This window comes from Ursus americanus, chromosome 3 (genome assembly GCF_024610735.1).
Source record: "Ursus americanus isolate L20-20 chromosome 3, mUrsAme1.1.p, whole genome shotgun sequence".
Classification (NCBI taxonomy): Eukaryota; Metazoa; Chordata; class Mammalia; order Carnivora; family Ursidae; genus Ursus; species Ursus americanus.
The window spans coordinates 12,497,281-12,511,927 of record NC_142129.1 but is presented as its reverse complement, the minus strand read 5'-3'; the positions used below and the strand labels follow the sequence as shown (position 1 = coordinate 12,511,927).

The 14,647-nt window shown below is 42.4% G+C and overlaps 1 protein-coding gene across 2 annotated transcripts in view; it reads left to right on the top strand.

The window, feature by feature from the left end:
- MGAM (maltase-glucoamylase) overlaps positions 1 to 14,647 on the top strand; it is an 85,797-nt gene that overhangs the window by 39,170 nt on the left and 31,980 nt on the right. For both annotated transcript variants that reach the window (XM_087860775.1, XM_045792469.2), the window contains exons 17-26: positions 1,430 to 1,546; positions 2,096 to 2,250; positions 3,289 to 3,373; positions 4,108 to 4,164; positions 5,113 to 5,237; positions 8,194 to 8,282; positions 8,943 to 8,992; positions 9,571 to 9,738; positions 12,992 to 13,144; positions 13,501 to 13,701. In XM_087860775.1, the coding sequence (XP_087716901.1) occupies positions 1,430 to 1,546; positions 2,096 to 2,250; positions 3,289 to 3,373; positions 4,108 to 4,164; positions 5,113 to 5,237; positions 8,194 to 8,282; positions 8,943 to 8,992; positions 9,571 to 9,738; positions 12,992 to 13,144; positions 13,501 to 13,701 (1,200 nt within the window). The remainder of the gene's footprint in view (positions 1 to 1,429; positions 1,547 to 2,095; positions 2,251 to 3,288; positions 3,374 to 4,107; positions 4,165 to 5,112; positions 5,238 to 8,193; positions 8,283 to 8,942; positions 8,993 to 9,570; positions 9,739 to 12,991; positions 13,145 to 13,500; positions 13,702 to 14,647) is intronic.

Genomic DNA, 14,647 nt, shown 5'->3' with positions numbered 1-14,647 from the left:
CATACACACAAAAAAGTACACATATACTTAAGTATACAGTTGATGAATTTTATAAGCTGAACACATCTGTGTATCTAGCACCCACATGAGAACACTTTACCAGGTCCCTAGAGGTGGCTTTGACATCTTTTAGTTAAATTCAAAGTATATATTTATGGAGCTCTTACTGTGTGCGAGGTACTAAGCTAGGTATGTATGGTGAAGGTAGAGAAAAGCATAAATATAGTAACAGAAACACCTTCCCTTTCCCCTTATATATAAAATATATAAACAAATAATTATGGCAAGCTAGGGACATATAATTAAATGTTGAGGGAAATCCTGAGAAAGAGACTTTTTAATTCAGACAAGATTACCAGGAACACAGGGAGTCAGGGCAAGGGGTCAGGAGAAACTTCATGGAACAGGTTGCACTTGAGTTTACCCTTGAAAAGTGGGCTTATTTTATCAGACTAATGGGGAAGTTGTTTTAAGATTGAGAAATAAACATGAGGAAGAGCAATAAGGGGAGAATTTGATGTGTTTACAAGGATTGGTTTGTAGGACTGGAGTGGAAAATGATGCTGGAAAGGTGTGTTGGACCCAGGTTTTGAGGAGCTGCTAGCTAAGCTGTGAGGAGAACCTGGAGATGTTTGAATACGTGACTGATGGAGTCAGATTTAGGCTTTGGAAAGTTAATTTTGATTGCGGTGCAGTCAAAATAACATCAGCAGTAATTTAAGTTCTACCCATCAAAAAACCGTTGTGTCGGGGCACCCAGGTGGCGTGGTTGGTTGGATGTTCGACTCTTGGTTTTGGCTCAGGTCATGGTCTTGGGGTCATGGGATCGAGCCCCGTGTCGGGCCTCACCCTCAGCAGGGAGTCTGCCTGGGACTCTCTCTCCCTCTCCCTATGCCCCCACCACTCTCTCTCTTTCTCAAATAAATCAGTAAACCTTTTAAAAAACAAAAGCTATTGTATGTCAAGTGTTTTACTTCCATTATGTCATTTACTAAAACCCTGTGTAGCTAATTAATGCCCACTTTAACAAAATGAGGAAACTGAGGCCCAGAAGGATGAAGTAACTTACTCATAATCATCTGACTATAAAGAGTAGACATGAGGGGTGCCTGGGTGGCTCAGTTGCTTAAAGATCTGACTCCTGATTTCGGTTCAGGTCATGATCTCAGGGTTGTGAGATGGAGCCACATCAGGCTGTGTGCTGGGCATGGAGCCTGCTTAAGATTCTCCCTCTTTCTCTGCCCCTTCCCAACTCCCCTCTCTTAAAAAAAAAACCATAAAGAGTGAACATGTGATGTGACCCCATTCTGATCACACTCTATAAGTCTTCTCAGTAAAAGTTGGCAGAGTGCAGTTGGGAAGTCCCTGGGAAGCAAAGGGGGCGGGATAATGGAAGTGAGGTATACGTTCTGTCTGTGTGTCCTTGCAGGTGGGTGCTGACATATGTGGCTTTGCGCTGGACACCACTGAGGAGCTCTGCAGGCGGTGGATGCAGCTGGGGGCATTTTATCCATTTTCCAGGAATCACAATGGCCAAGGCTACAAGGTAAGTCTCCCAGGAGACATGATCAAAACAAATTTGGCATACGTTAGAGCGGGATCTGTCTGCGTCCTCACCAAGACGTCTGGTGAGCCAGCCTCCTACCTGGCACTTCACTTAGGCTAATTTGCAATTAACCAGGACCTCTTACATGCCATTAAAATGCTCTGCTGTCACAGAGTCTGCTCTTGGTGCTGCTGCGGTCAAGGAGATGGTGAGGCTGTGAAGGTTTTAATCAAACATCTGTATTCTCTGTCTACATTGCTCATTTTGTAATGAGAATCAGATGAGGAAGTACTTCAAAATGATTGAAATGGCAACGTCCTGAGAGAGCAGTCCTAAGCGTGAATTAGGCTGGTCGAGTTGCCAAGCGGTGAATGGCCTTACGGCGATCTCCCTCTGCCCACCTGTACTGCTCAGAGGCTGAGTTTATACCTTAGGCCCCAGGTCTTTGGAGAAGGAAACTCTTGGTTTCTTATGAATGGGGTCTGGAGTTCTCCAGATGCTTCTGTCATTCATAGCCGGATCACAGTGGAAACCCCTTGTTCCTCCCAGGCCCAGGATCCTGCCTCCTTTGGAGCCGACTCTCTGCTGTTGAACTCCTCCAGGCACTACCTTACCATCCGCTACACCCTATTACCCTACCTCTACACCCTCTTCTACCGCGCCCACAGCCGGGGGGACACGGTGGCCAGGCCTCTTCTGCATGAGTAAGTTCCCCGCATCCAAAGGGGTTTTGTTAACGTGACTAGCGACATGGACTGTTTCATCAAATATCGGAGTGAGCATCGAGACACTTCGAGTGGCTATTCAGATACCTATGTATTTTTTTAACTGGGATACTCAGTTGGTATTTGCAAGGCCACTGCTGCCTCCGTACTGTTCTAGAGGTGTATTTAAGTGGTATAGCCTGTTCCCTTTTGGGGATAGAAGTAGATTAAAATCGCGGGACTTTGGGGTCTTTGTTCTGCTACGATCTAACTCTCTATCTTAGACACATCATTTAAGTTCTTTTTTCCTTCGTTTCTTGATTCTTCGTTTAAAGGATTTGATAGTTTGAACAGGATGGTGTAATGCACTATGTTCAGGCCCTAGGATGAACCTGTCATTTACACATGAATAAGAATATTACAGATGATTTCTGGAGTTCCAGAATGTTTACTGCCAGCCAGTGAGCATCTCCAACTTGACCCTGAAAAAGGCCACTTAAGAGGCTTTCTGAGTCAAAATGCAGTTAACTCCCTTAGGTGTCTGACATGCTAGACTCTCAGGCACATATCTGGTATAAATATTATTGTTGTTATTGTTGTTGTTGTTATACATTCATTATTTTGAGTTAGTTTTTACCATTTCCTGGAATTCCCTGTTAAAAGGCAAATACCCCAAAAGAGAAAAGAGTAGAATTTTAAGTTATCTGCTATTTATCTTGATTGCATCCAGTTCCTTCTTGATAATCAGCTGAAGTTTTAAGATGCATTGCTTGTTTTACTTATTTAAAGGGGCATATGGTGAACAGACTTACATGTCCTGGAATAGGCCCCTGTGTCCAACCAGGGGAAGAGAAGGAGAGTGCATGGGTTGGGGAAAGTGGATCTGTCTGCCAGAGCACGGAGGCAGGGGTTGAGTAGGAGTCCCAGAATAACTTGGGGGTTACCGCAGGCAGGAAGCCTGCATGTTTTGGACCATTGTGGGGAGAGTTGTCAGGAAGCATTGGCCCGGATCTCAATGAACCTCTCTCTGATCTCCAGGTTCTATGAGGACAGCAATACGTGGGATGTGCACCAACAGTTTTTATGGGGCCCCGGCCTCCTCATCACTCCAGTTCTAGATGAGGTAAGTGTCCCACAGAGACACACAGATGGTCTCTGCTTCTGTTCCTGCTACCCTCCAAACTCTTCTCTTCCTAGACCCATTTATCTTCTCTTTATTCCAAGCCCAATTCCAGCCTCCACAGCTGAATTGGTCTTGAAGACACAGTGCTGAGGTTTGGGGAAGTTGGAGATGTGTTACTTACAAGTCTTTTTTCGTGACCAAGTTCCAGAAGCATCTACTGGTGGCTCTGGGTTTGGGAATGGTCCTATTCATCATCAGAGTGTCCTAGCAGATCCTACTTGCTCCTTGAGGTAGAGGCAGAATGGAGCAGGGGCCTGGCACTGTCTCTAAGGTTGAATGGAATCAGGGGGTGCTTGTTGCCTCTGCCTCTTAGCACCGTATGGCTTGGGGCGAGTTCCCCAGCTGGAAAGGTGAGATCATGAGAGTACCTGCCACTAGGGACAGTTGGGAAGATTACATGAGTTCATGTAAAGCTGGAATTTTTACCACAACACATATTTCAAGATTATTATTATTCCTAATGTGGTTCCACTGGGATTTTCCTTTGGGTTGCCAAAGGAACCCTTTTCTGTTATTCCTATTAGAAGAAATGCATGATTTGATAACCGAGAAAAGAAAGGCCACTTATGCTCTCTCAGTATATGTTTAAGAAACTCCCTTAGGAGTGCTGAGAAATCCATTTTATCCCCTTCAGAGGCTGGGCCACGAAGAACAATATTTTGTTTTAATTTCAGGGTGCAGAGAAAGTGATGGCATATATGCCCGATGCCATCTGGTACGATTACGAGACTGTAAGTAGATTTGACTTTTCTTTTTTCTTTTTTCCCCAAGATTTTATTTATTTATGTGACAGAGAGACAGCCAGTGAGAGAGGAAACACAGGCAGGGGGAGTGGGAGAGGAAGAAGCAGGCTCCCAGTGGAGCAGGGAGCCCAATGCGGGGCTCAATCCCAGGACCCTGGGATCAGGCCCTGAGCCGAAGGCAGACGCTTAACGACTGAGCCACCCAGGTGCCCCTGATTTGACTTCTCTTAAACTTCTCAAGACCACAGTTGCATAGACAAGATGTCTCCCTGGGAAAGGAACATCTGTCCACACCCTAAGGAGCGTTTTTGTATTGTTTTCTGTCATTTCATAGCACAGTTGATAGTGAGCCTAAGTCACTTAATGTCCGTCATGAAGAGACCTGAAAAAAAAAACACTTTTATATACTTTATTCAACAGTAAGATAAGGGCAAATATTGGAGGGTCCAATGGACAACTTCAGCTTGGTCAGGAATCAGCTAACTTGTTTAAAACTATCAGTTCAGTCTATCCCATTCCCCCACCCCCCTCCCCTCTGACTGGTGATGGGTAGTAAGGAGGGCACGTATTGCATGGTGCACTGGGTGTTATACGCAACTAATGAATCATCGAAATTTACATCAGAAACCAGGGATGTACTGTATGGTGATTAACATAATATAATAAAAAAACATTAAAACAAAACAAAACAAAAGCTATCAGTTCATCTAATATATGTCAGATAGCCTTGGCATGGCGTAAATGCTTCCCCAAACTCCTGAGTGATGGCAAAACGTGTTGTTCTTAATTTGTTTCCTTCCTCTCATTTGATTGCCTAACTAGACACTAGGTCAGCTGGGTGGGAAAAGGAGAGAGCTGTAGATAACTCAGCACATGGGTAAGGGGGGGGTGTGAATGCCATCCTGCCAAGGTGCTTGACGTGTGTGCCTGCATCAGGGGGCCCGAGTGAGATGGAGGAAGCAAAGAGTGGAGATGGAACTTCCTGGAGACAAAATCGGACTTCACCTTCGCGGAGGCCACATCTTCCCCACGCAACAGCCAGCTACCACCACAGTGGCCAGGTAGAGCATGGCGGGAGTTTCCTTCAAGGGGGAGACTGCTGACAAAGCTGTTCATTTCCATTCTCATCTGTTAACCTGCTGAAGATGTGGAAGCTTTCTGTGGTGTGTTGGGAGGAAGGGGACTGGGGTGTGCGTGTCCATCAAACTCCATCCCTTGCATTTCTCTCAGCTTATTCTGAGGAAGTTGTGATTTAAAGATGGGTTTTAAAAGAACTTACTCCTGGTCCTTCCTTAAACCTCCTGCATTTCTCCTCAAAACACACTGGCTACTGGGGTGGTCATCCTTCCTGGTTTTCCCAGGACCAGTTCAGTTTTAGCACTGGAAGTTTCATGGCTTGGGAAACCTCTCAGTTCCAGGCAAATGGGGTCTGTTGATCACCCTACCTGCTTGGCCAGATTATCCATCCATTGCGCTATGCTCTTGACTCATTCATTCTCATTCCTAGGGAGAGGGGATCCACTTTCCATTCCCCTATAATCTCAATTTCCTTTCCTCCCAGTGAACCATTTCTTTCTTGTGATGCAGACTTGTTCTCTTGAAATCTCCCTCATATCACTGATTTCTCCTTAATGACTCTTTGATTCTGAAATTCTAGACTCCATCTATACTAAAGACGTATACATTTATATATGTCTCTAAAAGTCTTACTTGTTTTTAATAGACTGGGAGTTCTTTGGAGGTTAGAAATCTTTCTTTTCTTTTGGACTTTCCTTTCTACCTTAATTTTTCATATTGCAGACTTTTTATGATAATGAGACAAAATACTTCTACATCTAACACTAAATGATTTCTTTGTATCTAATTGTTCAGCTTCAGGCTGTTCTGCATACTGATACCAAAATTATCTTTCCAAAATGAAGAGTTTTTTCTTGCTCCCCTGCATGAAGTCCAAATTCTTTCATGGGTGGGGTGTTCCAGGCCAATCACAATCTGGTTGCAAGTTAACAAACGTGCCTCCTGAGACATCTGGGTGCTCACCTAGACCAGCCATGCCCCTAAGCTTGCTGTTCCCAGACATACCCATTTATTCGACTGAATTTGGGCTTCTGTATTTAGCCTCTCCAACATCCTTTGCCTGGTGCGTTCTTAATGACTTTCCGAATTAATTACAGATTTTATCTGCAAGAAAGCTTCCTCAACTCTTCCAGCAGAGGGAGTGCTGCCACTCCAAACTCTTTTTTTTTTAAATTTAAATTCAATTAGCCAAGGTATAGTACATCATTGGTTTTGATAAAATGTTCAGTGATTCATTAGCTCATCATATCACGTGCCCTCTTTAATGTTATGCTTTTTTGTATACTGTTAAATATTTTTCTTCCTTCTTAGCTGATTTTTTTCTTTCCTTCTTAATCGTTTTAAGTATTTCAATCATAGCTACTTTATACCTTGTATCTGAAAATTCTGTTATCTAAAATCCTTTGGAGAATCCAAATTATCATTCATTGTTTTTGCCAGCTTTCTCTCATGCTGGCTTATTGCCTTGTGTGTTTAGTAATATTTTTGTTTTTCAGATGTAGTGATCTTAAGTATCCAAACATGGGTCTCATTCCTCCAGAGAGAATTTGCCTTTTTTTTTTTTTTTTTTTTTTGACTGCAAGTCAGGACTGCTGTCAGCTTGAGGTCCTTGTAAGCAATATTTAAGGATCATGTGTTGGGTGGTTCTTTCAGGGTACTTGGTGTCCCCCAGAATATTTAGTCGGCCACACTGCTGGAAGTGCCATGCTGTTCTCCTATGTTTTTCAACTTTCGTGCCACCCTACTTTTTGCCTTGATTATGTGGTGAATATGTTTAATCCTTCCTATAATATTTAGGCTCAGCAATAGAGTTGTGATCTGTTTGTCTTTGTATCTCTTAGACTTGCTAACAAAGGAAAGCAACTTAATACATGTGTATTAAGTGAAAGCATGTGATTTGATTGATAATGGAATCTGCCTTGCATAGGGCACAGTGGAGGGCTGCTGTGGGGAAGAATAGAAAACTCGAGGTCAGTGATGGAGCAATGGGAGCAGGAAACCGGGAGGGAGTCCAGGGAGCAGTGACACAAGGAGGGATTCCACATGAAATGGCTCTTTCGCTCTTTCTGTATGCCCATCTACTTTACAACCTTTTTGAGTTTGGTTTGTGTTTCGTATTTTAAATTATAAAGCAGAAAACTATAGTGTTTTATATTCCTCTCCAAATGAGCTAATAATAAATAATCAAATTAAGAAAGTTGCCATTAAATAGATGGACTTTATTGTATTTTATTGCTTTCCGAGTCAAAATGGAGTCACTTTCTTTGGCAGGAAAAAAAGAATATATCCACCCAACCATGGTTAATAATTCCCCTGCACAAACTCTAATATTAGGCTGAACCAATTATTGTCTAAAATGTCTTTCTCTTCTAATAGTCTGTATTCTAAATAATAGTTGCTTTGGCAACTTTTATAGTAGCAATTACAATGATTCGGGCCCTTAAATTCTTGCTTCCTACAAAGATGTTTATTGCTAATGTTCACAGTATTTCTGTCTCCTGTGACTTTACTGATTCTAGAGAAAGATGCGCCTGTTGATTTTGCTCTTGTGCCTGGAGAAAAGCCGAGCCATCTGCTGCTAGTAACCTTTCCCATGTGAAACCTGAAGGCAGGGGCGCCTGGGCGGTATAGTTGGTTAAGCATACAACTCTTGGTTTAGGCTCAGGTCGTGATCTCAGTGTTGTGGGATTGAGCCCCATGTCCAGCCACAGCTCAGCAGGGAGTCTGCTTGGCATTCTCTCTCTTTTCTCTCCCTCCTCCTCTGCCCCTCCTGTTGTGTGATTTTGGTTGGTGCAAAAAAAAAAAAAAAAAAGAAAAGAAAAAGAAAAAAAAAGAAAAAAGAAAGAAAGAAATCTGATGGCAACATTCCCAGCTCATTTGGCAAAGTTCTTTGAGTCTTAAGTGTTTGTCTCTTCCCTAACTAAACCTTGTTTCCCACAGTCGTCAGAACCCTCTTGGTCTTATCATTGCCCTAGATGATAACAAAGAAGCAAAAGGCGAACTTTTCTGGGATGATGGGGAAACCAAAGGTGAGCACTATTATGACAACCTGAGTCTGTGAGTTATTCCCGCTGGTTGTTCAGCCGAGGGAGAAATCTCACCAGGCACAGACACACTAATCACTCAAGAGGAGAATTTTTGTTTGGGTTGCACTGTTCACAGCTAGTGGCAAATGAACCACAGATAGAAAATGTGTCTCTACCTCTTACAATGCTCCCATCAGACAATAGGTACAGGCTCTCATTTTATTGTCAACAGGCATCTGAAAGAGATGTTTTCAAGACTGTTCCTTCCATTTACTGTAGATCTCTTGCCTCAGAATACTTCTGCACAAAAGTCGATGATAGGAACACATACCACGGCAGCAAGGCAGCGTGAAATTGTATTCTTTTTGTGTGCCTGTATCCCGCCATGCTTCTTCACACATTTTCCTGGCTCCAATATACTAACAACTCTTGTGGCTCAAGCTTAGGCGATAGATTCACTTGAGGCATATGCCTTGGAAGCACTTGGAAGGGACCCTTTTCCAGATTAAGGTAGGAAGAAAAAGGGAAAACAGTGACCTGGCCTTGGAGACTCTGTCTATAATCTTGTCATTCTCAAGATGGAGCTTTCAGTACAGCCAAGGGGTGATCTGTTCTTCCGTGGTGGGCAGGCCAGAGGCTGACTCACCTTTCTCGTACTTTCAGATACTGTGGCCAATCAAGTTTATCTCTTTTGTGAGTTTTCTGCCACCCAAGTAAGTAGCACATTTTTATGAATCTTAGGTGCGGGCTTTTCTCTGACAATTAGCTCATGTGTGTTTGTGTATGTGTGTAATTGCATTTATAGCTTCACATGCCCGTATGACTGTAGGTGAGCACATTTCCTTTTTTGTGAAGATAAAAGAACTTTATTTTTATTATTATTTGTTTTTATTTTAATTCCAGTTAATTAATGTGCAGTGCTATGTTAGTTTCAGGTGTACAATATAGTTATTCAGCACTTCCATAGATCACCTGGTGCTTAGATGGGCACATTTCAATTTATGACTTAACTCCCAATAATTGACTCATCCATGTTAGTAAAAAGAGGCAATGATATGATTAAATCGAAGTAGCCAGCCCTTTAAAATGCAGTTTAAAAAAACAAATTCTCTGTGTGTGTTTCTCTCTCTCTTTTTCACTCAGGGGAGTATTAAAAAGTTTGTAGTCCTTGAGCACATGTTAGTAGAGAGTTAAGAGGCATTCAGAGCAGTTTTGGTTATCTGGTCTAGGGTAGAATATCTGAGCAACTTGACAACCCATCAGCAGACCTTTGTGTTTAATTGTTTTTCAGAACAGCTTGGATGTGAAGATTTTGCAGTCAACTTACAAAGACCCCAATAATTTAGTATTTAAAGAGATTAAAATTCTTGGGATCCAGGAACCTACCAATGTTACCGTGAAACACAATGGTGTCCAAAGTCAAGTGTCTCCTAATGTCACTTACGATTCTAACCTACAGGTAAAAATTCATGTTGTTGAGATAGTTTATCAAGAATTCATAGCTTATGGTGTTCCTTCTTGCCAAAGTCGCATGGGTTCCTAAAGGACCAGGGCACACTCTGAGGTCTGAGGTGGGGAAGTCAGAGGGTTAGGAGAGAAAAAAAGCAAGGGGTAAGCCAGAGCTAGAATGGATCAGGGAGCTGCTGAGAAACTGGAATAAGATGAAATGGGCTTTTTATCTATTTCTATTTCTATTTCTCTCATCTATTCATTCCCTTATAAGCCCATCAGTCAAAAGAGCACAAGAGCATTGGTCTAGATAAAGCATACAAGGTTGACAAATCAGGATAAGTCAACCTGAGGATTGAGACTGGGACAGAAGAGCAAAGTGAGGAGTGTGAGGAACAGGATTAGAGGGAAAGTGAGTCTGAAAGCTGCTGGCTGAAGCTAGAAAGGCAAAGTGGGAGGTAGGATCCCCAGTAATTAAAATTTTGAAGTCCATTTTCTTTTTTTACTGTGTTCAGATACATAGACTTTCTCTCCAACACATGCATTTTAAAGAAGTATTTCAAGTCAAAGAATCTGATCAGCTTAGCTAATGGCTACTTATTTGGTTAGATAATGCGAAAAAATAATTTTTCATTAGTTGTAATGAGACCTGGTGCTCCTGAGCAGTTTGTAATCTGTTCCCCTGGTATCTTAGCATTTGAGGAATCCTTTCCTCCATTCTCCTCACTCCAGGCCCTCCAGATGATCTAGGACTGGTAGTTCCTGGGTCAGCATGTTTGTGAGAGATCTTCCAAACTTGGAGAAAATAGGTAAATCTGGCATTCTCCTATAATGATGTATTGATGACATTGCCATTTTGCCTTACAATATACGTTAAGGATACCTAATTATAAAGTTAGAAATAAAGTACAGTTGACCCTTGAACAGCATGGGAGACACTGACCCCCCCATACCATCAAAAATCCATAAATAACTTTGACTCCCCAAATCTTAACTATTAATAGCCTACTATTGACCAGAAATCTTACGGGTAAACTGTCGATTAACATATATTTTATATATCATAAGAATTCTATACTGTATTCTTACCATAAAGCAAGCTAGAGAAAAGAAAATGTTACTTATTTTTTTTAAAGATTTTATTTATTTATTTGACAGAGAGAGACACAGTGAGAGAGGGAACACAAGCAGGGGAAGTGGGAGAGGGAGAAGCAGGCTCCCTGCTGAGCAGGGAACCCGATTCAGGGCTCGATCCCAGCACCCTGGGATCATAACCTGAGCCGAAGGCAGATGCTTAACGACTGAATTACCCAGGTTCCCTGAAAAGAAAATGGTATTAAGAGAATCATTAGGAAGAGAAAACATTTGCAGTTCTGTACTGTATTTATTGAAAAAAACATGCATGTAAGTGGATCCATGCAGTTCAAACCCATGTTGTTCAAACGACAACTGCATTATATGGTTAGTTATGTGTACAGCGAAGTGCAAGCCATTTGAAAAGTGCATCTGCGAAAAAAAACTCAATAAGTATTTGTTAAATTAATTAATATAAGAGCAAAGGAGATGTCGGTGCTTGAATTTGGGTGGTGGGGAGACATAATTTATACACATGAAACTACTGGGAAGGGGACAGGCAGTCCAAAGCAACACAGAGGAAATGTTAACTGACATTATACCTAATTTAATGTTCAAAGCCTAATGGTAGAGCTGTGCAAAGCCATTGAAGTCAGGGTTCAAGCTGGACTTTGAATGAGGGTGTATCACATAGAGATTCGTTCAGCTACAAGTGATAGGAAACTGAGCAAAATGGGACTTGGAACAAATTGGGATTTTTCTTCTTCGTGCAATATCAAGTTTAGAAAGTGGTCAGTTGCCGGCATTGGTTCAGTGGCCCAGGGTTGTCAGGGTTGTTTGGAAGTGACTGCTTAATACCAGTTTCTGTGGCCCTAATAGTGCAGAATAAAAGAGGAGGCAGGAAGGAAAAGGTGCAGGGAAGGGGTAGGCCCTTAAAACAAGGAGACTCTGGGCCTTCAACTCCCAGTGGACTTGCACTTGCCTATTAATGGCCACAGCTATGTTACGTGGATTAAAAATTTAGTTCTTAATCATGAACTTTAATATTCTAAGCTGAGATAGTGAGTCAGAAAGGAACTTTTATATAAGGCAGGCAACTAGCAGTGCATTTCACAAAAGGACACCATTTTCCTAGAAAGAGCAATTGTCTAGATAAAGCATGCAAGGTTGAGATATCAGAATAAGCCAATCTAAGGATTGACACTGGCCTGACATTAGTTTGTGTGTATTCTATAACTGGAATAGGGAGGGGAATCAGTTTGGACAAATAATTTGTGGTCAGATTTTAGAGGGTCTTAGGTGCCAAAACGAGAAGGATCTGATTCTCAAAGCATCCTATGGATCCTTGAATCAAGGCTGTACCATTGTGAAAGCATTGCTCTGGGGTGTGAGATTTTAGAACAGGGAAGTTTAGGATGAATTTAGACTGAGAAGAGCCTGGAAAAAGGGTGATTATCCTTAGAGTGTGATTTTTTAACTTTGGGCAAATGAGGATCTTCTCCATGAAACCATTCATTAAAGAAGAGACAAAAATACATAGAAAATATTAAATATTTGAATTAGTGGGACTCAGAGAAGCAAGGTTTCAGGTTTTGAGGTTTTGGTCTTGGAGAAATGAAGAGGTTGGAATGTTAGAAATGGAAGGAAATGTAATGATATTACCAACTCCCCACTTTTGCTGTTGATGAAACTGAGACCCAAAGAATTGAAATGATTTGGCTAAGTTTCCCCAGCAGAGTGGAGATGAGAACCCAAGCCACATGATTCTTACTCCTGTGTCCTTGCCACCACTCCAGACCGAAGCGGGACACTGGGCTGGGGAGTGGAGGGCAAGAACATAAGCTCGATTTCAGATGGTCCCATGAACTCCCATGTGTTATGCTACAAGGGGAAACACAGATAAGGAAGAGGAAGGGGAGTCAGGGAAGGAAAAAAAATGGGTGATCACAGAAGATTTTACTTGACCTAATTCTCTTCCAAACATGGTGTACAAGATTCTGATAGAGTTGACACATTTGCACTCTTCCTCCTCCCTCCACGTAGCTCTTTTCGTAAAAGCTCCAGTGGGCTGTCATTTGGATTGTTGAGAGGCTAGCCTGGTTTCTATTTCCTTTCCTAATAGAGTTTTCAGATCTTGCAAGGCCTTTGTCCTGAGGATAACTTTCCTTGTCACTTGCTCGTCCCCACAGGTTGCTCTTATCATGGGAATTGATCTTATCCTGGGAGAAGCATACACGGTGGAGTGGGACCTGAAGATAATGGATGCAGAAAAAATAGACTGTTTCCCTGATGAGAGTGGTGCTTCTGCAGAAAACTGTAGTGCCCGTGGCTGTGTCTGGGAGGTAACCATGCCGACGACGCTAGTGTGCATCAAAATCCTTGACACTCAACCTGTGGTTTCATGAGTGTATCACCAGTGTCACTACTTAAAACCCATAGAAAGGAAGGACTTCCAAAGGAACCTGAGTTTGTATCTGGATGTAAAGAATAGATAGGGACAGGAGTGGGACCTTTTTTTTTTTTTTTAACAAATACTTTACAAGGAGACCAGGAATTTAAACTTATGTCACTACCAAAGAATATATAAGGAAGTGAGTGATGGTCTGGCTTTTTCTCCCTGTAAATGGCCTTTTCTAGCCCCTTTATATTTGATAATTCTAGGACCGCATGCTGAGCTGACCTTAGCTTTCCTTTCCAGGTATCCACTTCTCCTGGAGTCCCGTTTTGTTATTTCGTCAATGATCTGTACTCTGTTGGAGATGTTCAGTACGACTCACGTGGAGCCACTGCGACTATCTCCTTAAAGTCTTCTGTCTATGCCTCCGCTCTGCCCTCGGTACCCGTGACCTCCCTCAGTCTGCGTGTGACCTACCATAAGAATGACATGCTGCAGTTTAAGGTATGTGTTTGCAGTACACATATGTATCAAGTGCCCACTGGGCACCTGGCAGTTCCATTACTTTTTGCTAGTCGAGGGCACAGAACCCTAAAATAAGTGTGCGCCTCTGAGCTAACCCTGCTGCAGGAATATAGATCGTTATCCCGGGGGCACTGAGAGACCATTGATGGACCGGCGCTGCCTGTTCTGATGTGCGTCTTGGAAAGATCACTGTGTCTACCATACGGAAAATGGTTGGGAGGACAAGAGTGAGAAAGGAGAGGCCAGCCAGGAGGCTACCGGTTAGGTTGTCCATGTGGGCAACCAAGTGTAGACCAGGTTTAAGAAAGGAGGAGGACGGTGGGAGAATTGAGAAGGTAAGATCACAGGATCTGGCGATAACTGCAAGTAGGCAATCAGGGAGAGGGAGGCATCAAGAATAATTGCCATGTTTCTGCCGTGTGTCTCTATATGGATGGTGGTGATGTTACCTGGAATGGGAACATTGGAAAGGTTTGGGCTTGGGCAAAATAAGACGATAAGTTCAGTTTGGGATGCTGAATTTGGGATTTCTGAGAAGTAGCCACGAGAGTGCAGTGATCTCTTTCTTTCCTATGTTTTAATTACATCTAAGGATTAGTGATAGGCTGTTCTTATGTCTGTTTCTCTACTAACTTGTAAGTTTCTCAAAGACAAGAATTTCTCCGTTCATCTTTGTGTTTCTGAAATCTGACACAGAGCCTGGTAGATAGTTAGCACTCATATGCTTATTGAGAGAGTAAATGAAAGACATCAGGCATTGCCCAAAAGGTTCATCACAACCTGCTATCAACCTAGACTGAGTCCTTTTACATCTCCTAATGCAGGGAAGATGCTCTATGATATTCCTGTCCTCACCATAGCACTGGCCTGTGGTAGGCACCTAGTGAATTTCAGCTACATGAATTTGCTGGCATTTCCTGCTTCA